The 26,842-nt window shown below is 45.6% G+C and overlaps 1 protein-coding gene across 3 annotated transcripts in view; it reads left to right on the top strand.

Annotated features, from left to right (window-relative positions):
* RABEP1 (rabaptin, RAB GTPase binding effector protein 1) overlaps positions 1-26,842 on the top strand; it is a 96,758-nt gene that overhangs the window by 43,248 nt on the left and 26,668 nt on the right. For 2 of the 3 annotated variants that reach the window (XM_040629856.1, XM_040629855.1), the window contains 5 exons: positions 10,200-10,403; positions 12,083-12,243; positions 15,755-15,874; positions 21,489-21,624; positions 24,796-24,974. In XM_040629856.1, coding sequence (XP_040485790.1) covers positions 10,200-10,403; positions 12,083-12,243; positions 15,755-15,874; positions 21,489-21,624; positions 24,796-24,974 — 800 coding nt within the window. Of the gene's footprint in view, positions 1-10,199; positions 10,404-12,082; positions 12,244-13,075; positions 13,713-15,754; positions 15,875-21,488; positions 21,625-24,795; positions 24,975-26,842 lie in introns of those variants that run through there. The other variant, XM_040629857.1, reaches the window with a different exon arrangement.

Genomic DNA, 26,842 nt, shown 5'->3' with positions numbered 1-26,842 from the left:
AAAAAAAAAAAAAAAAAAGTACCAGCAGTTAAGTGGAGTTTGATGGATATGGTCAGGGAAAGAGACACTCAAGAGGGAGCCCTGCAAAAACTGTCATTCCAGAGTCAGTCTGCACATGCCCAAGGCATACCTTCTGAGGAGCACCAGCAGCAGCTTCCTGCTGCGGGGGTGGGGGAGAAGAAATCAGTTTATACTGAAATCCAGCCAACTACTAGACAAACAGCAGATGACAACAAGAAGCTGGTAAGAGGGTGGGGTAGACTAGCACCAGAGTTGCTGCAAAAAATGTCAGTTTCAACAACAACAAAAAAACTTGAGATTAACAGGAAACTGTGATCCATACAAAGGAAAACATGCAATGCCTGTGAGAGTGACCAGATGTCAGGTTTAATGAAGACTTCAGAGTAGTCACACATATATTTAAAGAACCGAAGAAAACCATGTTTAATGAAGTTGAAGTAAAGGAAAGTGTGACAGTGTTTCATCAAATGGAGAATATCAGTAAAGAAACGGTAACAACCAAGTGGAAATTCTGAAGTTGAAAAGCGCAATAACTAAAATGAAAAATTCAGTGCAGGGGCTCAGTAGTAGATTTGAACTGGCAGAAGAAAGAATTAGTGGACTTGAAGATGGTTCACTTAAGGTTATCCAGTTTGAAGAACAGAAAGAAAATAGAAACATGAACAGAGCCTAATAGAAATGTGGGACATCATTAAGTTTGCCAACGTATGCGTGATGGGAGGGCCAGAAGGAGAGGTGAGAGAGAAAAAAAATATTTGAAGAGGAATAATGTCTGAAAATTTCCCACATTTGATTAAAAGTGGCAATCTACATATCTAAGAAGCTCACTGAACTCAAAGTAGGATAAAGACATGCAAAGATATCCACCTACCAACACATCATAATAAAAATGTTGAAACCCAGAGACAAGGAGAAAATCCTAGAAGGAACCAGAGAAAGATAGCTTGTCACCTAGAAGAGACCTTCACTGAGATTAACAGATAACTTCTCATTAGAAACAATAGAGGCTGGAAGTCAGTGGGATGTCATTTTAAATCTCAAGGGGAAAAAAAAACTTAACCAAGAATCCTATATCCAGCAAAAGCATCTTTCAAAGAAGATGAAATAAAGACATTATCTCAGATAGACAAAAACAGAAAAATTTTTTCCTAGAATATTGCTTTATGAGAAATACTAAAGGGCATTCTTTAGCTGAAAGCGAGTCATTTCAGACAGTACTTTGAATTTATGTGAAAAAAAAGGGGTCCTTGGTAAGATAATTGTGCAATTATAACAGTTTATAAATATTAATGGATTGTGGAAAGCAATGATACAAGGAACTCTTGGGCGTCTCAGTCAGTTAAGCGTCTGCCTTTGGCTCAGGTCATGATCCCAGGGTCCTAGGATCGGGCCCTACATCTGGGCTCCCTGCTCAGTGGGGAGCCTGCTTCTCTCTCTCCCTTTCCTCCCTCCCCTCCTGCTCACGCAAGCTCTCTCTCTCTCTTTCTCTCTTGTGCTTTTTCTCAAATCTTCTTTAAAAAAGCAATGATATAAGCCAATATGTATATTATTGTTTTTATTGGCCCTATAACATATGGAAATGTAATATATTTGCCAGTATCAGCACAGAGGAGTTGGGTGGGAGGAAGGCTACATTAGACTAAGGAAATGACACCAGATGGTAATTCCAATCCAAAGGATCAACTGAAGAAAGCCAGAAATGGTAAATAAGGTTAGTATAACACATGCTATAAATATATATTTGGTCTCCTTTCTCCTTTCAGTTTCTTTAAGAGACAATCATATGGAACAGTAGCTATAGCAAGGTGTCATTGGGTTTGTAGCGTATATAGGTGACAGCATATATAATAATAACAGCATAGACATGGGAAAAGAAAAGAGCCATAGAGGAGTAACCTTTCTATATTTTGTGGGAATTAAAGTTGTGTAAATGTGAAGCAGGAAAAGAAGTAAAGCTATTTCTATTGTCAGATGATGTCTTTTATATAGAAAATTGAAGGGAATCCACTGAAAAGCTATTCGAACTGTTATATGAGTTCAGTAAGGTTGCAGGATACAAGATGAGTATAAAAAAGCCAATTGTATTTCCTTTTTTTAACTTTTTATTTAAATTCCAGGTAGTTAACATACAATGTAATACTAGTTTCAGGTGTACAACATAGTGATTCAGCACTTCCGTACATCACCGTGTGCTCATCACAGGTGTACTCCTGGATCCCCATCACCTATTTCCCCCAACCTGACGCCAGCCTCCCCCCTGGTAACCGTCAGTCTGTTCTCTGTAGTTAAGAGTGTTTCTTGGTTTGCTGCTCTCTCTCTCTTTTTTTTTTTTCCCCTTTGCTCTTATTTATTTTATAAGTGAGCTCCATGCCCAGCGTGGAGCCCAACATGGTGCTTGAACTCACCACCCCGCCGAGATCAAAGACCTGAGCTGAGGTTGAGAGTCAGACGCTTAACCAACCGAGCCTCCCAGGCGCATCTCATTTGTTCCTTAAATTCTACATATGAGTGAAATCATACCGTATTTGCCTTTTTCCAACTGACTTGTTTTGCTTAGCATTATGGTCTCTAACTCCATTCATGTCTTTGCAAATGGCAAGATTTCATTTTTTTTTATGGCCAAGCAATATTCCATTGTACACACACAACCACACCCCACATCTTCTCTCCCCATTCTTCAGTCAGTAGACACTTGGGCTGTTTCCATAATTTGGCTATTGTAGATAATGCTGCTATATACATTGGGGTGCATGTATCCCTTCGAATTAGTATTTTTGTATTCTTTGAGTAAATACCTACTAGTGCAATTGCTAGATCATAGGGTAGTTCTATTTTTAACGTTTCCAGAGTGGCTGCACCAGTGTGCTTTCCCACCAACAGTGCAAGTGGGTTCCCCTTTATCCACATTCTTGCCAATACCCATTGTTTCTTGTATTTTTGATTTTAGCCATTCTTTTTTTTTTTTTTTTTACGATTTTATTTATTTGACAGAGATAGAGACAGCCAGCGAGAGGGGGAACACAAGCAGGGGGAGTGGGAGAGGAAGAAGCAGGCTCATAGCAGAGGAGCCTGATGTGGGGCTCGATCCCACAACGCCAGGGTCACGCCCTGAGCCGAAGGCAGATGCTTAACCGCTGTGCCACCCAGGCGCCCCTCTTTTTTTTTTTTTTTTTAAGATTTTATTTATTTATTTGACAGAGACAGCCAGCGAGAGAGGGAACACAAGCAGGGGGAGTGGGAGAGGAAGAAGCAGGCTCTTAGCAGAGGAGCCTGATGTGGGGCTCGATCCCAGAACGCTGGGATCACGCCCTGAGCCGAAGGCAGATGCTTAACAACTGCGCCACCCAGGCGCCCCTGATTTTAGCCATTCTCACAGGTTGTGAGGTGATATCTCATTGTAGTTTTGCTTTGCATTTCCCTGATCAGTGATGTTGAGCATCTTTTCATGTGTCTGTTGGCCATCTGTATGTCTTTGGAAAAATGTCTATTCGTGTCTTCTGCCCATTTATTAATTAGATTGTTCATATTTTGGGTGTTGAGTTATGTAAATTCTTTATAGATTTGAGGTACTAATCCTTTATTAGATATGTCAGTTGCAAATATCCTCTCCCATTCTGTAGGTTGCCTTTTAAGTTTTGTTGTTTCCTTCACTGTGCAGAAGCTTTTTAGTTTGATGTAGTCCCAGTAGTTTATTTTTGCTTTTGTTTTCCCTTGCCTCAGAATATATATCTAGAAAGAATTTGCTACAGCCAATGTCAAAGAAGTTCCTGCCTGTGTTCTCCTCTATGATTTTTATGGTTTCAGGTCTCACATTTAGGTCTTTGGTCCATTTTTTTAAATTTATTTTTGTGTACGGTGTAAGAAAGTGGTCCAGTTTCATTCTTCTGCATGTCACTGTCCAGTTTTTTCCAACACCATTTGTTGAAGAGGTATTCTTTTTCCCATTAGATACGTTCTTTCCTGCTTTGTCAAAGATTAATTGACCTGTGGGTTCAAACCAGTTGTGTTTCTGTACAATTGCAATGAATAATCTGAGAATGGAACTAAGGAAACAATTTATAGTAGCATCAAAATTAATGATATATTTAGGAAGAAATTTAACAAAATAATTGTAAAGCTTGTACTTTGAAAACTTTAAAAAGGGTATTGAAAAAACTTAAAATTATCTAAATAATTGGAAAAACATCCTGTGTTCATATATCAGAAGATTTAATATTGACAATACCTCCGGACTGACGTACAGATTTAATGCAGTGTCTTTCTTCGTCTCAGTTGCCTTTTTGTAGACGTGGACAAGCTGATCCTAAAATTTATTCGACAGTGTTAGGGATCCAGAATAGCTAAAACATCCTTGGAAAACAGAACAAAGGTGGGAGGACTTGCATATCCTGATTTCAAAGCTTACTACAGAGCAGCCATGATCCGGACAGCGTGGTGTTGGCCTAAGTGTAGGTAGGAGTCCCTTGGAGTAGAGTTTAGAATCCCGAAGTTAACCTTCTTATACGGATGGTCAATTGATTTTCTACAAGATGCCAGAATAATTCAACTGGGAAAGAACCATCCTTTCAACACATTGTGCTGAGACATCTGGATATCCATGTGTATAAGAATGACGTTGGGGCCCCAGCATCTACGCTGATTCACCTGGAGTGTGTCAAGGACAGAGGTTTAAACGATAGAGCATAAAACTCTTAGAAGAAAACCTAGGGATAAATCTTGGAATTGAGACCTTGGAATTAGGCAGTGACGTCTTAGGATGTTACAAGCAGAAGCAACCAGTGAAGAAGTAGACAGAGTGGACTTCATCAAAATTAAATGTTTTTTTTTTGTGTTTCCAAGGACACTACCAAGGAAATGAAAAGATAGCCCACTGAATGGAAGACATTTTTGCAAATATTGTATCAGATAAGGGATTTTTATCTCTATATATCAGGAACTCTTACAACCTAAGTAGTACAGAGACAACTCAGCTGAGAATGGTCAACAGGTCTGAATAGACATTTCTCCAAAGAAGAAGCACAAGTGAGCACATGATTACGATGTTCCGTGTCATTAGCTATCAGAGAAACACAGATCAGAATTACAGTGAGATGCCACTTCACACCCACTAGGATCCTGTATCAAGAAGTCTGTTAACAATAGGCTGTGGAGAAAGAGGTACTCTCACGCACTACTGGCAGGACTGTTACGTGGTCCAAAGATTTGGAAAGTAGTCTTTCAGTTCTTAAAATGGTTAAACATAGAGTTAGCACTTGACCCAGGATTTCACTCCTTGGTGTATGCACAAGAGAAGAGAAAATGTGTAGCAGCATTATTGATAATAGCCGAAATGTGGGGAACAGCCTGCATGTCCCCTGACGGACGGACACTCTGTTTTATTACTCCCGCTTGAAACGCCGTAGCAGGGGTGGACTTTGGAGCCGTCGTGCTAAGTGACAAGCCAGTCACAGAGGGTCACGTATGAGTACGTTGCTATGACATATCCGGAGTAGGTAGACGGTCAGTGGGGTGGAAGGTTGATGAGTGGTTGCTTGATGCTGGGGAGCTAGAGAGTTGGGAGGCAAAGAGCACTGGCTTTCCTTCTGGGGGGATTAAAATGTTCCAGAATTGATTGTGGTAATGGTTGCATAAGTTTGTGACTATATTAAAACAGTGGGATACCACTCCACGTCTGTTGCAATGGCCCACATCTGAAACACTGACCGCACCAAATGTTGCTAACGTGGAGTGGTTCGAACGTTCTTTCATTGCTGCTGGGAATTGGAAATGCTTACAAAACTGAGCGTACTCTTAGCTCATCCGATTCAGCAGTTTCCTCCTTTGTATGTACCTGAGTGAACTGAAAACCGTCCCTGCGAAACCTGCGCGTGGATGTGCGTGGCAACTTTATTAACAGTCACCCAGACTCGAAAGCAATCAGGACGCCCTTTAGTAGGTGAACAGAGAGGCTGGTACATCCAGACAGTAGAGTACTCAGCATAAAAAAGAACGGAGCCACCCAAAGACTCCCTCCTGTAGGATTCTAATATAGGACATCCGCAAAAGGCAAAACTGCGGAGACAGTAAAACAGTGAGTGATTGCCGGGGCTTAGGAGGGAAGGAGGAATGACTAGAGCAGAGAGGATTTTTAGGCAGTGGAAGTCCTCTGTAGGATTCACAGTGGCGGACCCAGGTCATTATACGTTATCCTCATGTGGACTGTGGACTTTGATAATGTGTCATGGTAGGCTCAGCGTTGATCACAGATGTACTGCTGTGGAGACGGATGTGGACACTAGGGGAGCGTGTGTGGGGGCGGGGCAGGGAATGTACAGGAACTCCATACTTCATGCACGGTTTTGCCGTGAGCCTGACATTGCTCTAAAAAAATTAAGTTCGTTAGTTTAAAAAAAATGTCTGAGGCTTGTAAGAGTGTGTTGTGGAGTGCACATGGAGGGACGGGGCAAGACTGCCCCTAGGTCTGTGATTGCTGGAGCTGGGTAGTGGGTACGTGAGGCTTATAATAACTTCTGAATCTGGTAGGGGAGGTGTCCCCACTTCATTCAGAACCACTGTGGTGTTTTTATTAAACTGTGACGAACTTTCTGTGAGTGCAGGAGTAGACAAAATAGCACAAGTACTGCTGGGCTGGGCTAGACGGTATAGTACTGGCATGAGAGTGGGGCATTGTTAGAGACCAGATCTTCCATCCTCGGGTCCTCACATAAGCAGAAATTTGATATACGACGTAGATGGCATTATAACATGGGAACATCTGTATAGGAGAGCTAGACTCCTGCTCCACACCTGCATGCCCACTAAGGTGATAGCCGGTGATCGGTGCCGCGGTATTGCAGTTAACGCACGAGGTCGAATCTCAGAAGCAGTGTTGACGGATAGAGGTGATTGCAGAAGGGTCCCAGGCTAGGAGAGCATTAAGGTGTAAAACATGTGTGGTCAGGAGACCTCCAAGTTCCCGATAGTTGTTACTTCTGAGGGAGATGGGGCGTTTGTAATGTTTTCTTTTTTTTTCAAAGATTTTATTTATTTATTTGACAGACAGCCAGCGAGAGAGGGAACACAAGCAGGGGGAGTGGGAGAGGAAGACGCAGGCTCCCAGCAGAGGAGCCCGATGCAGGGCTCCATCCTAGGACTCTGGGATCACGCCCTGAGCCGAAGGCAGAAGCTTAACGACTGAGCCACCCAGGCGCCCCTGTAATGTTTTATTTCTTAAAAAGAAATTGAAGCAGATGTAACAGTAATACTAAAAATTGATGAAGCTTGGGCACCAGCTGGCTCAGCCAGTGGAGTGTGAGGCCCTTGATCTCAGGGTCGTGAGTTCGAGCCCCATGTTGGGTGTAGAGATGACTTAAAAATAAAATCTTAAAAAAAAAAAAAAAGCCCAAAAACCCAATGATGAAACTAGGTGATAGGTAGTAAGTGTCCATTACAGATTTCTATATGTTTGTCTCTGTGTTTGAAGTATTCTGTTAAGGCTTAGTATAAACAAATGAAGCGTCTTGTTTGGGTCCTAATTCAAACACATTTTCCAAAAGACGTTTTTGTGGTAATTGGAGAAATTTTACTGCAGCTTGGGTATTAGTTTACATCAAACCCGTCAGGTGCAGTAGTCGCACCGTGTTTGTGTAAGGAGATACGTTTTTAGAGAGACATGTGTGGTGTGTTACGTGATGTTACATTGTTTCTGGGGCTTATTTTTAACATACTTCTTAGAAAAAGGATGGTTGAAATAAATGTGGCCAAATCTTGGTGCATCTCGGTGATGGGTACATGAAAGATTATCGTGCTAGATTCTCCGTTTCAGAGTATGTTTGAAAACCTTGATCATTACATATCCAAAACCAAAGTGGATAATAACTCTTCTTTAATAATAACTGGGACCATTGGCAAGCAGCTTTGAAATGTTTTGGTACGGAAAATGTAGGTCTTTCTAACTTTTACCTTCTGTTTGTTACGTCATTTAAATATAAATAAGAAATATGTAGTGTGTAATATAGCTCTTACCTAAATACACATCAAGTAAGCCAGGAACAAAATTGGACCTCGTCTTCCTGCAGGCTCTCTGTACTGCCTTTAACTCTGTGGAAACATGCCGCAAACTAGCATTTAGGTTTGTATTTGCAGTTTTTGTTCACGGTGACAATGGGATGGTGTGTATTTAGCACTGGGTACTTTCCGGTGAATAAAGAGGAGGAGGGACAACGAGCTTGAGCGGGTGTGAGTGTGTAGACCCAAGCCTTGGCAGAATCGTACTTCTCAGAAATGAACAGGGTATTCCAAAGACAAGGCTTTTTCTCTTACCTTACATTTTATAAAACACTCAGAACGTGGAGCTGATGCACACAGCTTTCTGTCTGTGGCTTTGGGGTCACTTTTGGGGTCACACACCCACCAGTGCTTCCTACATGTCCGTCTTTCCTTCCAGATAGGTCATTACTTTCTGCAGTTAACGTTCTTACCCCTGTCTCTGGCGAGTGTTTCAGAATGGTTTTTTAAAAAGATTTATTTATTTATTTGGGGCCGGGGGTGAGAATCTCCAGCAGACTCCCCACTGAGCCCGGGGCCTGTGGGGCTCTCTTCCTCCACCCTGAGATCATGACCTGAGCCGAAACCAAGAGCCAGACGCTTCACCGACGGAGGCACCCCCCAAAAGTTTTAATCGCGATGGCAAAGCAACGTGAAGCAGGTGTTGAGGGAGTAGAGATCGAGCGACTTAAAATTAGCACGACTAGTGTTTCCTCTGTGACTCAGACTGCCAAACCTAATTACTGAGTGTTTGATCATGATGAATGTCCTCACAGTGTTTCAGAGTTCTTTACTATTATCTATTTGATTTTTTCAAGTACTTAGAAATCGATGCCGAGAAGCGTTGCCGCTGTCGCGGCTTGAGGGCTGCGTGATCCCTCCATGTCATGTGGCGGCCGGTAACAGAGTTAGGTCCTAAGTCAGGCTGCTGTCCTGGCCGGTCAGCTTAGTTAGTCTGTAAAGGAAATCGACGACTTTGCAGAAGGATGAACGGCCCTTCTGCGTAAATGTCTCATAACTTAGATGGTGAAAGATACGGAAGAGTTAAGAGACAAACCGCAGCCGACTGGGAGAGTTTTCTAAGAAAGTAGAGTCAGTATTCAGTATATGTAAAATACTCTTCCCGATCAGAGGGAAGACGGTTCATTAGAAACCCCAGTAAAGGCTCTCACCAAAGAAGAGACACGGGCATTGATCACCGTGTAAAAAGATACTCAGCCTCACTACTGGTGGGGGAATTCAGATTACAGCTGTTCCCAGCTTCTCCCTATGACGTTAGCAAGGGTTTTGGAAAGTGGAGAATGTTGACTGTCGGTAAGTGTCTGGGGAACATACTGTTGGCAGGTTCCCGCGGTGGGAGAGTCTGTTTGGCCAAACACACGGGCTTCAGTCCTGCAGGGGCACGTCGGAGGAACAATATTTAAGAGGTGCCAAAGGGATGTGGGGAAGATTCATCCTGCTTTAAGAAATCCTTGATCTTGTCCAGCTGCCGTGTCGTTCTCTGGCTTTCTTTTCTCCTCCGTTAACCGTTTCTTGAACGTTTACTTTGTGCAAGTGTTGTACTAATAAACATTTTCGGTAAATTGTTTTATCATTAAAGCAGCCTTCTAGATGGGTGTTTTTCATCCCCATTTTGTAGATGTGGAAACTGAGGCCAGAGAGGTTAAATAAGTTCATTAGCCAGTGGGTGAAAGAGTCTCTATTTAGCTTTAAAACTATGGCCTTAATCACTATCTGGTTGGATAATTAATAAGTAATGGATTTGTGATACCGTGCATACCTTCAATTTTATCTTTATTAATTTCACTTTGGGGGCCCCTGGGCAGCTTGGTCAGTTGAACGTCTGGCTCTTGGTTTTGGCTCAGGTCATGATCCCCAGGTCCTGGGATCAAGCCCCGAGTGCAGTCGGGCTCTGCGCTCAGCGGGGCGTCTGCTTCTCCCTCTGCCCCTCCCCCCACTCGTGTGTGCGCACTCTCTCTAAAATAAATCTTTTTAAAAATTCTCCATTTTCTAAGTTAACATTTTAAAATTTAATGGTTAATTTCTTCATTAGAGTGTTAACATCATAAACATAATGCTTTATTTCTTCCTTGGGATGTCAGCCCGATGTCACGAACCCTTCATTAACGGAAAGGCTTTGACTCTCTCCCCAGAGGATCTGAAGAGGCAGAATGCAGTGTTGCAGGCGGCCCAGGACGACCTGGGGCAGCTGCGGACACAGCTGTGGGAAGCCCAGGCGGAGGTGGAGAACATCAAGGCCATTGCCACCGTCTCTGAGAACACCAAGCAGGAAGCAATCGATGAAGTGAAAAGACAGTGGAGGGAAGAGGTTGCCTCGCTTCAGGCTGTGATGAAAGGTAAAGACCGAGAATGCTCCATCTGTGCCGTGATTTCCTGAGCGCTGCTGCTGATGGTGGACGACGTTCTCAGAGGGTCTTAGACTGCGTCCTGAGCTTATCTGTGGCTTTATGTGTGACTGTCATTAGGGTGCAGTGTTGTCTCTGAAATGAGGGCCTGCCGTCTGCCTCTGTCCTGGCTTTGGTATTGGAGGCTCACCGTGAGCATGTGCCGGGCGCTGAGCGAGGGCCGCGTTCACCCCAGCTTTGCAGCAGGCAGGGTCGGCTCTTCTGTAGGAGCGAGGCTGGGCGCATCAGAGAAGCCAGCAGTGTGGATGCGGGGGGTGTGCGGGGCTAGAGAGGCCTCCCACTCGGGGTCAAGTCACTACTTACACTTCCTTACCGCCCATCCAGTCCAGCGTGGCCAAAATTTTACATTTTCAGGGAAAGTTTGGGTTTTGCTGTGACTCTTCCCTGCAGTCTCCGAGGTAGAAAGGCACGGGCTCGAATAAACAGGCTTGATGGGCTGCCGGCCTCTGATGCCGGACTAAAGGCAGAGTCCCCGTTTAGCCTGTCTGCTGTCGGCGCCAGTGCTCCGTGGCCGCCTGTGTTTCTGGCCAGACCATAATGAAACGAAGGAAGTTGCCCCTGAAGCTTTGGGTTCCTGAATTCGTGTCATTCATATTATGAATGTGAAACAGTGGTGACTTTCTCCCCCGTCTTGGCCTACGTGTCACTTCTGCCCAGTGCTCTGAAAGAAGGCGGGGGACGCTAGCTCCCCTCGGGATGACTGTAAGCCTCACGGCAGCCGACACTCGTAGCTCACCCACGTGGGAGTCCGTTCTTGCCACAGAAGCAGGAGGCTGGGGGGTGGGGACTCTGGGCCACGTACGGCCTCCATGATGGTACCAATGTCCCAGTTCCTTCGGTCCTTCTGGTTCTCCATCCTTTAGCGCATGGTTTTCAACACCATTCTCCTTACGGCTGAAAAGTGGCTGCTGCTCCTTCAGTCACCACAGAGAAGCAAACATTTTCTAGAAGTCTCCAGTGTGTACCCTCCCATTTACTGAGCTGTGTGGTTACCCATAACTACAAAGGCAGCTGGAAAATCTAGTTTTTAAATTGGGCCACTGACTTCTTAAACAGAATTTTGTCAGGAAGGAGGAAGAGGTGGGAGTGGGTAACCAACAGTGTTTACCCCATAATGCTTTAAGGTTATAGTAAAGATAAGGCCATTTAATAAAGACTGTATAGAAATGGTCTCAGTTTAGAAGCCTGGGTGACAGTAAGCTATTCCAGGTGCATATCCCTTTTCTCCCACGTTCAGGTCTTTGGATGGGGGTGACAGTCCTGTTTGTATCAGGAGCCGGAGCGTAGCGTGTGCGAGCCGAGGTCTGGCAGAGGTCGGCCCAGCTCTGCATGCCGGCCCTGCTGCTCTCCGCCACTGGCCAGTGTTGAACCTTTGCTGAGCTTTCGTCGTCTGTAAGACGACGTTCGGCACGCGCCTGTCGTGAAGAGCAGGGACGGTTTAAAGCTCTTAGCAGAGCTACACGTAGTAAGAACCAGAAATCTTACTTTAGTTTTCGTTGTTGTTTTACGTAAGTTAGGCATGAGCTCTTTATGCAAGCCTCTTAACATTCCGGTGCGCCAGGACGCGCGTCCTCAGAGCACTCAGACCATACTCTCCGCTCTGTTCTTAGAGACCGTCCGCGACTACGAGCACCAGCTGCACCTCAGGCTGGAGCAGGAGCGAAGCCAGTGGGCGCAGTACCGTGAGTCTGCAGACAGGGAGATAGCGGACTTGAGGCGGAGGCTGTCCGAAGGCCAAGAGGAGGAGAACTTAGAAAATGAAATGAAAAAGGTATGTAGGAAAATACTCGTCTGTAGGAGTGTTCGCATCCGAACACAGGATGCTTCCGCTGACCTTACTGCGGCGACAGCGGACCTTTCTGTGTTCTGTTGGGGGTTGTGTGGACGCGCACCAGAATGCAGCACGACATGACCTGACCCCCGTGTGGCGAACTCCCTCCCCGTCCTCACATGTTTGACCGACCGCCTCCCCCCGCACCTGCCACAGCTCTGCTGGCGCCTTACCCTGCGCTTGCTTCTCCTTGTCTGTCGCACGCACAGAGTTCCCCTGCTTCTCATGCTCACTGTTCGCGGCCTTTCTGTCCGTGCTGGAGTGGGAGCTTCCTGAGGGCAGGAGGCTTGTTTAGCGAGGACCCTACCTGCAGGAGTGTCTACTCCGTGAGTGGGGGTGTGTCCAGACCAGAGCGTGACAACAGAGGTTGATTTTCTGTCTTAACGTCCTATGGCTCCGGTGTGATGCATGTGCCGCGTGCCACGCCGAGTACATGACCGCGGATGCCGGAACTGATTAGAAGGCCAGTATTGCATCAGGGAGAACAATTGAAAAGCTTTGTGGCCAGTGTAATTACATGAACTTTTCCTTTACTAATGTAGGTACGTTCATCTATTTTAAGTCACATATTCTGTAAAATAATAACGGATTTGATGTTTTCGGAGTAATCATCTTCTTTGGTTCCTAACCCTTGGTCCATACAAGGACTACTTCCGTGTATTTAGAAGGTTATTTGGTTTTTATAATAACATAAAAATCATCTGAGAACCCAGCACCCCAAATAGAAGCTTTAAACACGAAGAATAGTTTTTTCCGCTCCGTCTTGTTCCAGGACGAGGCTGTGACTCAGCATCTCCATGAGGACTGGACAGTGTCCTGATGTTGCTAGAGTCGCTGAGTCGTGTGACCGTGTGGTCCACAGCAGGCCGCCGTCCCCTCCGCTGTCCCTGGGAGTTGTAGCCCACGTCTTAACAGGAGATCGTTGTTGTTTTCATTCTTCTGACACATTCACATCCATGATTTTCACAACCTGCCACTTCTTGTCAGTCTTAAAACTTATTTTTAAAATAAACTTTATTTTTTAGAACGGTTTTTGATTTACAGAAACAGTGTGAAGATATAGAGAGTCCCATATACCCCACTCCTGGTTTCCCCTGTTATTAGTATCTGTTGTTAGTGTGATATATTCGTCACAACTAATAAACCAGCGTTGATTCATTGTTACTGACTCCGGTCCAGGCTTTTTATTCAGACTTCATTAGTTTTCACCTAATGTCCTTTTTACTGTTCTGAGATCTCCTGTACAAAACCACATTGCGTGATGCCGTGTGTCTCTTTGGGCTCCTCTTGACTGTGACAGTTTTTAAAATCCTTGTTGTTGTTAAAAAAAAAAAAAAATCCAGGGGTTCCTGGGTGGCACAGCGGTTAAGCGTCTGCCTTCGGCTCAGGGCGTGATCCCGGCGTTATGGGATCGAGCCCCACATCAGGCTCTTCCGCTATGAGCCTATTTCTTCCTCTCCCACTCCCCCTGCTTGTGTTCCCTCTCTCACTGGCTGTCTCTATCTCTGTCGAATAAATAAATAAAATCTTTTAAAAAAAAATCCAAAAAGGTGTTTAATAAAATGCAACACCCAGCCATAAAAACAGTTCTAAGAAAATTCATAAAGGAAGGCAATTTCCTTATTTCCTTGTTTATCAGAAATGAACCGATAATAAATATCTTAATTGATACGAAATTCTTGAAAGCTGTTTGCCCGGAAGACAGAACGCGGAAGAATGCTAGCTTTTCTGTCTTCTGTTCAATACCACCCTGAAGCTGTGGCCTCGGCGATAAAGCAGAGGAAAGGAAGGAAAAGTCACTAGGGTCAGCTGTTACTCCATAAAACCCTTATAGCTGGATGACACTTTCTTTTTTGTTATTGTTGTTTTGTTTTCTTCCCAAATTTTTAAAAAGTTGTAATCCCAGTATGGTCCACACGCAGTGTTCTCTTAGTGTCGGGTGAGTGGTACAGTGACTCCGTGCTTCCGTGCACTCGCCCGGCGCTTGTCACACGCGCCCTCCTTAATGAGTTTTCCTGCTGCCATTTAAAAAGGTCATCCTTGGGGCGCCTGGGTGGCACAGCGGTTGGGCGTCTGCCTTCGGCTCAGGGCGTGATCCCGGCGTCCTGGGATCGAGCCCCACGTCAGGCTCCTCCGCTATGAGCCTGCTTCTTCCTCTCCCACTCCCCCTGCTTGTGTTCCCTCTCTCGCTGGCTGTCTCTATCTCTGTCTAATAAATAAATAAAATCTTTAAAAAAAAAAAATAAAAAAATAAAAAGGTCATCCTTACGAGCTTTGATTATAGTGATACGCAGCCCTCGTGGGGTCATCGGTACATCAGTTAGCAGCTCAGTCTGTGTTAACTTCTTCGCCTCTTCCCTCCTTTTCTTCCTGCCGATTTTCATCAGCAGGTCTCTGTAAGTATCCCAAATTAGCCTTGACTCTGGATATTTTAAGCTCATATGTCTTTTCCAAACAGGACTTAGTTAAAAATAAAATAAATGATGAAATGACTCTTTAAGGACTGGAAAACAAAGCGAGTCCCTCTTTTTCTGAGAGAGATGTTTTTTGAGGAAAATTTCCACGCATATTTGGGCGTATATGATATTTTCCCTATCGTGAACACTTAAGGATAAACTTGAGCTCTTTTAAATTTAGTGAATAAGGTTAATGTTCATTTTCACTAGAAAGGAAAATGCTAACTTTTTAAGTCTACCTTTGTTTCTGTGTGTATGTAAATATATACACACACACACATATACACGCATACATTACGTACACGCATATTACACACGTATACATAGGTAATACGTATCATGTATGCAATGTATATATAGAATGAAAACCAAGTTTCTCACCAGTTTACTGATTTATGGATATTATTTCCTTTTTAATCTATGATTTTGAGAATGAAAGAAAACAATATGATAGTTTTAGGGGTCATTCTTTGGGTTTGTCTCATTTAGATATCAAAAGTAAAGTATGTGAACGATTCCTTAAAATAACTGAGATGGCAGCTGCTTTATAGCAACATAGTTTTCTAAAATTTTAGAAAACACATTGTTCTGTTTGTTGATGTTTAAAAACGAATCCATCCTTTCATCCCACCGTTCCATAAGAAATTACGGTTTCATGAATTTAGTGACTAGAATTATGAAAACGAAAGTATGACGTGTGTTTCCTTTTATATATATACGGTCTTTTCCAGTTAAGGGATTTAAGAAGTCAGGTTTGTCGTAGGGAATCCATTCTCCTACTGCAGTTTCTAAGTGGAATATCGGGGGAAACCGCGATGACGACTTGAGGTTAGAGTTGTGCGGCAGCTGAAAGTCCGGCGCCGTTCAGTTTAACGAGTGCTGATACAGCACCTGTTGGGTTGCTTGTTGTACCGAGTCCAGCAGTGTGTGAGTCAGCGTTTCTTAGAAAAGCGGTGAACCAGTAAGCCGTAGCATTTAATTCTCTTTAACCGTAGGCTCAAGAGGATGCTGAAAAGCTTCGGTCTGTCGTGATGCCCATGGAGAAGGAAATCGCGGCTCTGAAAGACAAACTGACAGAGGCGGAAGACAAGGTCAAAGAGCTGGAGGCCTCAAAGGTTGTGAGACACTGTAGCCCGTTCCTTTAACCTGGGACCCTGACCTCGTGCTATGAGCAAAGTTAGAGTCACGGAGGGGGTAAAAACTGGAATTTAGACTGTGTGTCTTAAAAATCTTGCTTTCTTTAAAATGCAGAGAAAAAGAATGCTTGGAGGTGATTTTTGTCCTGATGGATATCGTAAATAATCACAACAGTGGTGCACTTGCTGCTTTGTTAACAAAGTTAGTTTTCGCGTTCGTGTCAAAATGAGACCCGATCTCATTGGTTTTCTTATCAAGGAAAATGAGCTGTTGGAGTTTGAGGACTATAGAAAGGGGGAATGTGTCCATGATCCTAATAACTGTAAACTGATAATCACCTGCTAAGATAAGATGGGATTTTTTAAAAAAATCTAAATTTATATTGCCTAAAATAGATACACCTAAAATAAAACTACAAGACTGAAAATAAAGGGATATTTAAAGATATGCCATCCAAATTCTAACCAAAAGAAAATTGATATAGTAATTGTAATATGAGACATTTAGGATGTAAGGGGAAAAAGAATAGAGATAGAGGGACCCCATCTGATAATTCATCAGTAGGATGTGACAGTCGTGATCGAATGCACTGTATGTACCTTGAAATATGTGAACTAAAAGGGACAATTACAAGGGGAAATTAACGTGCCCAGTTCTACTAGGAGATTGAAACCGATCTTCAGCAAGTGATAGTATAAGCAGAGAAAACTGTTAGCAGGGATGTAGGGGTTTCGAGCAGTCTGATTACCAGCTTAGACATAACAGATCCACAGAGAGACCACATCTTCTGTGGTAGCACAACATAGCAGTCGGGAGCTCAGCCGCTACTGGCGGGGGGCCTCGAGCAGCTTACTTCATCTGACTGTGCTTTGCTTTCCTCAGCTGTAACATGGGGATCATCGTACCCTCCTCACAAGGCCACTAATAGGGTTGTGAGTCCACACCTGTAAAACACTTAGGATAGTGCATGGGGCAAAGTAACTGTTCGTTTTAGGTTCATTCTGCTTTTCATACTGTCACAAAGGAGGTGCCAAAAATTTTTGAAGAATTGTTATGTAAACTCAAATCTCTGACCATAGGTTATGAAATTATTTACAGTAAAATGGTAGCTAAAATAAAATGGAAATGAAAAAAACGGAAAAAGGAATTCTAAAATATTTAGAGTGATTTGAATATTTTACTCAAGAATCCAAAAAGGCGAATAGTAGCACAGACAATATGAATACAAGGAAATAATTTACTTAGCAGAAATTAATGAAATAGAAAAGCAAAAGAAAAACTGAGAATGTCAATATAATGGGGAAAACGGGAAAACTAGTAAGATAGACAAACCTCCATTAAGACTAATCAGGAGGGGCGCCTGGGTGGTTCACTTGGTTAAACGTCCAACTCTTGATTTCGGCTCAGGTCATGATCGCAGGGTCTGGGATGAGCCCTGCATCGGGCTCCGCACTGGGCATGGAGACTGCTTGAGGTTCTCTCTCTTCTCTGCCCCCCACTCCACCCCCCCCCCCCCCCCCCCCCCGCTGAGGTAAATAAATAAAATATTTTAAAAAATAATCAGGAAAAAAGACAAACCACTAGAAATGAGAAGGGGACAAGACTACAAATCAGGAGAGACTTAAAAGTAATACATACTATGAACAGTGTCACACCAGTAAATTTGATGACATGAAAACAGTTCTAAAGAAAGACAATTAGCCAGAATTGTCTCCAAAATAGGAGAGTGAAAGTAGTAACTACTAGAGAAAGTGAATTTATAATCCAGTCATCCTTTCTCCTGTCTCCTCTCCCCCAAAAGACATTAGACGCCATTGGTTTTGCAGGCAAGGTTTTCCAGACCTCCTGGGTAGAGAGAATCCTTACAGCTTACAACCTGTGTTAGAGAACAGAACAGAGGGAAAGCCCTGCTGCTCATTTCATGAGACTTGCATACTTTCATTACAATCACAGAGAGGTGGTAGACGGAAAGGAAATCTAGATTACCTCATTTTGGACTACAGAAACAAAAATTTTCAGCAGTGTGGTTTAAAAAGAAAAAAAGGACATCATAACCAAATAAGATGTATTCCCAGGAATTTTAGGAGGGCACACCCACCAGAAAATGCATTACTGTTACCACAGGAGAAGGTGGTAGAAGAGTAAGCTAGTCGTCTTGGATTTTGAAAGGCATTTGATGAATTTAAGCACCCCGTAACGTAGAGCTATTTATCGTCAGCAAACATCATAGTCGATGAATATTTAGCAGGCTTACCATTAATGACGGGAGCACCGGGGAGACCTGCGCGCCGTGATTTTGTGCGGGTGACTGTGGTCCTGGATGACACAGCAAGATGAGAGGCAGACATGGGGCGTAAGCACCGAATGGAGACCGTGAAACTGATGATCGTTTGTGTAGAAAAGCAAGAGAACGTACCAGCAGATTGTCAGAGCCAACAACAGTTCAAGAAAGTTGTTCCAACAAGATCAGCATAAATAATATTCTCCAGTAATCTGTCCAAGTGAAGAATGTAATGGGGGAAGAGTCCCATTCATAGTAGCAAAAACAAAAAAAAAGCAACCCCCCCCCCAAAAAAAAAACCCTGAAATCGACTCTATGTTGCCTGAGAATATGTCTAAACTGAAATGGGTAAGATCATCATGGAATACACTATGATGAAGGTCCGAGCACATGTGTGTTCGTAAACGAGAAGATAATGTATTCTAGAGAAGGTAGCGTATCCCCAAATTAATCCGAGTTCAGAATCCCACTCCGCATACAATAGGGTTTAGTAAGGAAGTTGGTGAGTAGATCCCAGGATTCCTACGCAGAAGCAAAGCGTCAGAAATGTACCTAGCAAAATTTGGAAGGAGACAAGGTGGGGAGCCTTGCCCTGCCTACCAGATATTAAGACTTAAATAAGCTACTGTAATTAAGGTGATTTGGGGACAAACAGTGGACCAATGGAACAGAATCAAGAGCCCAGAAACAGAGCCAGATGTGTGTGGGAATTTCATATAGGAGAGCTGGCATTGCGCATCAGCGGGAAAGGAATGGATTGTTAAAAAAAAAAAAAAAATAGCGTTTTTAGGGGCGCCTGGGTGGCTCTGTTGGTTAAGCGTCCAACTCTTGATCTCATCTCAGGTGTTGATCTCAGGGTCATGAGTTCAAGCCCCATGTCTGGCTCTATGCTGGCTGTGGAGCCTACTTAAACAAAAAAAAAATAGCCTTTTTAAATAGTTTCACTTTTTTTTTTTTTTTAAGGGAGAGAGAAAGCGTGAGTTGGGTTTGGGGGGCGGGAGGGCAGAGGGAGGGAGAGAATCTCAAGCAGACTCCGCACCGAGCCCAATGTAGGGCTTGATCCCAGGACCCTGAGGTCATGATCTGAGCCAAAATCAAGAGTCAGGTGCCCCTAAATAGTTTTAAATGTGGAATAATGTGAAATTAGCTTTCTCCCTCACACTTTTCAAAAATTAATTTCAATGAATTAAAAACAAAAGAGTGAAAAGTAAATCTTTAAAACTTATTGGTGTTAAAGAGGTGTTATTTGGGGTACAGAAAGACTTTAAAAATTATTTATTTTAGGGAACATGAGCAAGCGTGAACATGAGTGGGGGGAGGGGCGGGGGGGGAAGGATAAGCAGACTCCATGATGAGCCAGACACGGGGCTCGATCTCACAACCCTGAGATCATGACCTGAGCTGAAACCAAGAGTCGGACGCTTAACAGAATGCACCACCCAGGCACCCCAAAACGTTTCCTAAATTAGGTACAAAAATGCTGTGAAAGAGAAGTGTGACAGATTTGCCTGCATTAGAATATAAACCTTCCTTACTAAAAGATGCTACAAAAGGTTGCACAGAGAAGCTGTGGGCTGTTGGGAGACCTCTTTACCTCATACACCTGGTGAACAATTAGTATCCAGCGTTACCAAGAGCTGCTTAGTCCGTGAGGGACACATGGCCCAGTGGAGAAACTGGTAGAGCATGTGAACGAGCGATTCACCTAAGAGGAAACCAGAATCGTCACAAATGTGACAAGATCCTCAGCCTCACTGGAAATCAGGGGAACCTGAGTGACAGGGGAATGTGTCCTCACCCTCTCCACACTGTAAGTGTCACCATACAGATTTGTTGCATTTTCCCACTGTTGGAATGTGCGAAACGCTTCCGGTTTTAGCCACTGGCAGGTTGAAGACTCAGTGGACAGTTTTGGGGCCCTCGGGATCGTCATTCCCTCCCTTTACTTTGTCGTGTGTTGATGCCGATACCATGGACGTCCATAGAGGTGGCTTTCCGTGGTTGACCCCACCCTCTAGCTATCACTCAGGTTCTTTCGTGGCTGCCCGTGTGTTTTGGGTTTCGTTATTGTAGTAGCTTTGTTGTTAGGGCCGATGGAATTCAAGGACATGCACGGACGCTGCCACCATTTTCCGAGTTCTGCTCAATGGCTTTCCAGTGTTAGAAGTTCACTGATTATTAATTGAGTCGAATATTCATGCTAAGAAGTAGCCTGAGTTGGAGTTAGTGGTTCAGTTACCACCATGTTACGTCTGCCACGTGGACTCTCGTTATGGTGCGCTGAGTCCCCGCCGTCCGCGGTGGCAGGGACGCGCCTCGGGGCGGCCCGCGCTCTGTCCGGGTGGCTCGCAGCCTCCAGCGCGGTCGCTTCCTCAGTCCTTTCGGGCTGTGCCAGCACTAACGTCTTGTGTCGATGGTGTAGAGTAAAGACACCTGAAAACAGGTCAGCCAGCGTTTTCAAGTTGGAAGAGGTAGGACGTTAAAAGGCATGAAAGTAAGCTTGCAGGTGAAACTAGACATAACCATTTGGAAAAGTGGACGTAAATAAATGGCCAGAATTTAGGACGGATAATATATAAGACAGGGTGAAACCAGTGATGCTGTCTATATTCACTCTCTGGGGCAAGAGTGCATTTTATTTTGGTTATAACTACTTCAGATATTAGACTGTCTTGTTAACATTTGAGTATTAACAGCTAAGAAGAAATAAGGCATTTTTAAAAAGATGTGATTTTAAGAAACATTCCACACTTGCCTTGAAGTTTGTGTTTATTACAGTATGAGACTAGTTATTTTTCCATCATGACTTCCTCTTTTTTCCTTCCAATATATGTGTCTGTGAAAATGGGTCCTTTTTATAAATTTTAAGGCATTTGGAACTACCTCACCAGAAATCAAAGAAAAGCACATTTACAAGAGTGTGGCACTACTTTTATCTTTGGGAATTAACTACTGTTTAAAAACCCCCACAACAACCCAGTGTTACTGAGAATGTGACAAAATGAGCCCAAGCACGTGTCGCTCTGGGAATGCAAACGAGAGCTAGCTTTTTGGAAAGCGAGGTACAAAGCTGTTAGCGTTTACTCTGGCGATACAGTTATGGATAATACCTACTATTAATTATGTTATTTTCCTAGTTTTCTCTAACAAGTATGTGTTTGTTCTGTAATTAAAAATTATAGGTTAACTTTTTAAAATTTTGTGTAAAATGTAAATATAAATTATTTTCAAGTCCCATCCAGAACTTACCAAGATACCTAAAGTAGAAACTGTTGTAAGTTTTGGTTTCGTGGAATTGCATTTTGTTTCAGGTTAAGGAACTGAATCATTATCTGGAAGCTGAGAAATCTTGCAGGACCGACCTGGAGATGTACGTAGCTGTTCTGAATACTCAGAAATCCGTCTTGCAGGAAGATGCTGAGAAACTTCGGAAGGAATTGCATGAAGGTAAATATAGATGCCGTATATTTTTAGTCTCCGTTTCTAAGTAGAATTGATACCGATTAAAAACTATAACAAATCCTAGACTCTGACATATTGGTGACTCACTTCGAGTCCTGCGGTCGGTTCGAGTGCGCACCAGGAGGTCTCCTAAAGATACGTGGATTATTAACGGTCCTCTTTCCTCAAGGACTCCAGGAATAACGTCACAGAAAGACAAGAGGGCTGGGAAGTTCTGCTTAAACTGCTTTTGCCCCCAGACTCATTTTGATGGAGGTAGATTATTGAAGAGTGAAAATGGGACAGAGAGCAGGTAGTATATTCTGGCGGCCTCCAGTAGCGTCCCTGTTTGTAGGGGACGGTTTTGGGTGCCCTAGCCTGCTAGCAGAGCTCTACACAAGTTGACTCTCTTTTCCCCGGCCTGGGGGAGAAGGCTTATTTTTTCCCCATTAAAACGTAGTTTTGTGGGGCTTTTTTTTTTTTTTTTTTTTTTTTAAGATTTTAGTTATTTGTCAGGGAGAGGGAGAGAGAGAGAGAGAGCAAGCAGGGGGGAGCGGCAGGCAGAGGGAGAAGCAGACTCCCCGCTGAGCAGGGAGCCCAGTGTAGGACTCGATCCCAGGACCTCGGGATCATGACCTGAGCCGAAGGCGGACGCTTCACCGACAGAGCCTCCCTTACCTGGGGTTCTTAACCTTGTCGTGTCATGGACTCCTTTGGCAATCTTGTGAAACCCTCTTAGGAGTCCTACAGTAAATACTTTTTAAGATATCAAGTGCCATGGGAAATAGAGCTCTGCCATCAGTAATTTAGGCTTGCATATTAGGTTTTTTTCCCCCCAAATAGTGGAAAGCTGAAATTCTATAAGCCTACAGAATTATTTCCTAAAATGTATGAAAATCACCCAAAGTTTGAGCAGGTCTTTGGTTTTCAGGAAGCACTTTTCGGGTGTGGTGCTGCGTCAGAAAGACACACAAACTCTGAGAGTGTCCAAAAGAAATAGGAATTTCTGTTTCAACGATGTGCCCCTGCCCTTCCAGAAATAGCGTGAGACCACCGAGCCTTCCTAACATACCTGGAAAAGTGTCTGAGAAGTCTCACTAAAATGAGTAAGGGGCTAATTTCCATCCGGAAACACTCACACCACAACTAGTACTGAGAGGAAGGAAGGTGCACTTGAGCAGCCGTGTAACGTACGGCCGAATTGGGAGACTCGGCCGCGCAGCCAAGTCCATGCTGTTGCCTCTCCCGGGGCCAACTCGCAAGAGCGCCAAGAGGCGGCAGTGCGCAGGGGGCCTTGACAGACGGGCGGGTGTTTGTCGGGGGGCCAGAGACGAGCCTGATGTTCAAGGCTGTTTGCACGTGCAACAAGGTGACGCAGTGGAAGAAATCCGTTCAGCAGCGTTAGGGCACCAGGGGTGGGGAGCGCACGAGAGCCAGGTTGTGGACACCTTATGCTGAGGGTCTGTGATGGTATTAGATGGGCGGGAAGGAGCTTCTGGACCGCTTTTAAAATGTTTTTCTTTCGGGCTCCCTGCTCAGTGGGGAGCCTGCTTCTCCCTCTGCCCCCCATCTCTCATGAATAAATAAATAATCTTTTAAAAAAATGAAATAGGTGGGGGCGCCTGGGTGGCACAGCAGTTAAGCGTCTGCCTTTGGCTCAGGGTGTGATCCTGGCGTTATGGGATCGAGCCCCACATCAGGCTCTTCCGCTATGAGCCTGCTTCTTCCTTTCCCACTCCCCCCGCTTGTGTTCCCTCTCTCGCTGGCTGTCTCTATCTCTGTTGAATAAATAAATTAAAAAAAAAAAATCTTAAATGAAATAGGGGTGCCTGGGTGGCTCAGTCTTTAAGCGCCTGCCTTTGGCTCAGGTCATGATCCCGGGTCCTGGCATGGAGCCCCATGTCAGGCTCCCTGCTCAGCTCCCTGCCTGCTTCTCCCTTTGCCGCTCCCCCTGCTTGTGTTCCCTCTCTTGCTGTGTCTCTCTCTCTGTCAAATAAATAAATAAAATCTTAAAAAAATAATAAATGTTTTTCTTAGATAACAGCCTTATGGAGATAGTAATTCACATGCCAGGACGCTCACTCTGTCAAAGTCTGCTGTACTCACTGGGCTGTGCACATCATCACTGTCTGATTCCACAACAGTTTTACTGCAGAAAGAAGTTCTGTCCTCAGTACTCGTCACTTCCTTCTCTGTCCTTCCTCCCAGCCCCTGGCAACCCTGGTCTCCTCTCTGTGTGTACAGAAATGGCATTATACAATATGTGGCCTTGTGTTTGGCTTTTCTGAGGGTCTTTACACTTGAGAGCGATCGTATAAATTTTGTACTTAAGGAGTGCAGTCTGACAGCAGTGTGGAGGGTTGGCCAGCGAGAGAAGACGGGTGGCAGGAAGCTGCCGGTTGTGTGAGTCATGAGAGCTGGGCTGAGGCCGGCGGCAGAAGAGGGCTGTGTACCCCGGCACAGGATGGGGCTGGCAGGCCCCTGTCGCAGGGGCTGTGGGTGGGGTGAGGCACGTCACCCGCGTGGGTTGTCTCCTGGGTGATGCCACCCAGTCGTTGGTCAGTACAAGACGGCCGAGCCGGGGGTGTCGGCAGTACCCGCCGTCACAGAGAACCTTTGACTTGTCCTGAGACGTCAGAACCGCGTGGGCTCAGGAAGGACGTCTGGGCAACAGACTTGTCAGCATGTATTTAGAGACACTGAGTGGCGGTTAGCGTACCTGTGGCTTTTAGAGCAGCGTCTCCCGAAGTGTCTTCCCTGGGACACTTGTTCCGTGAGTGGCCGTGTGGAGGAAGGACTTCTGGTCGGAGGAATGGGGGAGATACTGCGTCCTGTATCCTCCTGCAGGAGAACCCAGGCATACTTGAGATGCTGAGCTCGAAGGCCTGCAGCGAGGAGCCTATAAACGTTCACGTAACCGGGGTTTCTGACGTGCGCCGAGCACAGAAATCCTTCCTTCACGTGTCGCCGTTACTGGGAGCACGCTCGGGGAGCCTGTGCATAGGGAGAGGTGTGAGGACAGCTGCTGTGTGTCGGACAGCAGGTCGCCCCTCGGTTCTTGTCCGAGGCGGAGGCCCAGGCGGGGCGGACCGTTGGCTAGACCTGGTCCGGTGGCCCCACGTTACAGGAATTGCCTGCCGTTGAAATTCAGTGTTTCTGGTTGGGGTTCCTAAACAGTGTGCCATCTCTTGGAGCAAGAGCGACAGCAGCACAACCAGCTGAAACACACATGGCAGAAGGCCAACGACCAGTTCCTGGAGTCCCAACGCTTGCTCATGAGGGACATGCAGCGCATGGAGATGGTGCTCACGTCGGAGCAGCTGCGGCAGGTGGAGAAGCTGAAGAAGAGGGATCAGGTGAGCGGCCGGTCCGTGGCGCGGGCTCCGCCGGTGTCCCCGCGCAGGCTCGTCGCAGAGCCGCAGATGGACGCGCCCCTGCAGAGTACGCAGTAGCTGCGTTGGGGGGATGTAGCTCTTCCCCTTTAGAGATGGCCTTGTCCGGGGAGAAGAACTGGTGCAGCACGGAGCGGTGGAGACGGCAGGACGGGACAGCGCATGCGTTTCTCCACAGCTCTGTCCTGTCCTCCCGGGGCTCTGGAATCCCGCTTGTCCAGTTCACGTCTTCTGTGGCATTGCCCTCAAAGCCTCATTGGACGGTGACCGCGCGGGGAGGGAGAGGCTGAGTGACCCGCAGGGGCAGGAGTCCAGAGCGCTGCTCACCCGAGACCCTGTTTTCTCATTACCTTTTGAAAGACTGTCTGAACTACACGAGTAATACGCAAATGCGTCTCAGGTTAAAAATGTCTTGTTGTAAATACAAAGTGATAGCGGGAGAATCTCCCGCCGCCTCCCTTCCAGGAGCGAGCACCTGTGTTGTCCCAAGTCTTCATGGGCCGGGCGTCTGTGTCGTAAGCAGGTGTCGGGTTGGTTTGTTTCATAGTGGGTACGGGTACGTATCCGGTAACCTGCTCTGCTCACCAGCCTTGTCCTGCTGCGTGTCCGCCCCGGACGCTGTCCCTCTTGCTCACTGCCGGGGTGGGCACACCGTAATGGACTCAACCCCTGTCCCTGTCCCGGCGCCCAGACGGCTGCCGCTCTGTTTCTTCCTTTCAAACAGTGACATGCTCGTCTCCTGCACCGCGTTGTGTGTGGGTGCAGGGATCTCCCTAGGGTAGCCGCGTAGAAGCTCTTCTAGCTACTGTAAAATTGTCTAAGTTGCCTCATGTGACTTAGGTTAGATCTTGGTGGTTAGAAGTTTCATCCTTTTAAAATTTCTGTCTTTGAATTATGACTCATTCCTCTTCTGTATAGACACAGCCAACTTAAGGATGAGATTCTGAAGTACTGCTGTTCATTAAAACAGCCGAAATGCTGGAACTGGTCACTTAGGGCCTTTATTAACATTTGCTGAGGTTTTTCTCCGTGTCCGCGTTGTGCTAAGGCGTTGCCTGTAAAGCGTTATGTTTGTAGTTCTCAGAGCAAACAGACACGAAAACTCCCCAGGTGCGGCACGGACTGCTGGCAGATCTGGGGTTCGAGGCCTGTGCCCCCCACTTCTGTGTGCCTGCCCTCTTCTCAGCCACGACGGGATACTCAGGGCTCCCCTGTGCGCCCGCCCTCCCCTCCCTGGAGCCCTTGCTCGCCCCCTCAGCTCTTCGCAGACTCCCCTTGCTGATTGCTGCAGATCCAGCAACGTGCTGCTTTCTGTGGGCCCGTGTCTAGCTGCCTCTGCGGAGAGCGTGCTGTTGCTCCCACCAACGCTTGTGCGCTCGTCCCCCACCCCGCCCCGTGCGGCGCCGAGGCCGTTCGGGGGCGCTGAGGTGCTCTGCTCATCTGTGTGGCACGCGCTGTGGCGTCACCTTCAGCCGTTCCTTCTGTGATTCACGTGCATTTGTACCTGTTGTAGCGGCCGTGCCCTGCCTGTGTCTGTAGTCGTCGCAGGGAGCGTGCAGCAGACCCCCTCGGATCCCGTGGAGGAGATGGGTGTGTTTCGTGTTGCTTTTGCAGAGCGCACTCTTGGAAGCGGCTCCCTGATTTCTCCTTTATGATGGCCTTCGTACTTTGTGCTCGCAGTGTTAGATCCAGACGTCCTGACACCTGACCACAAAGCCAGTAAACTTCAGTGTCCACTTTCCTCGTAAAGCTTTGTTCTCTTTTATTTGTTTTGAGCGGCTAAAGGACTGTCTGATCGGGAAGTGTAGATCCCCTGGGTGACGTGCGTATAT

Source organism: Ursus maritimus, unplaced genomic scaffold, assembly GCF_017311325.1.
Source record: "Ursus maritimus isolate PB19 unplaced genomic scaffold, ASM1731132v1 scaffold_14, whole genome shotgun sequence".
NCBI lineage: Eukaryota > Metazoa > Chordata > Mammalia > Carnivora > Ursidae > Ursus > Ursus maritimus.
The sequence above is the reverse complement of the archived record's forward strand: the minus strand, read 5'-3'. Positions and strand labels throughout refer to the sequence as shown.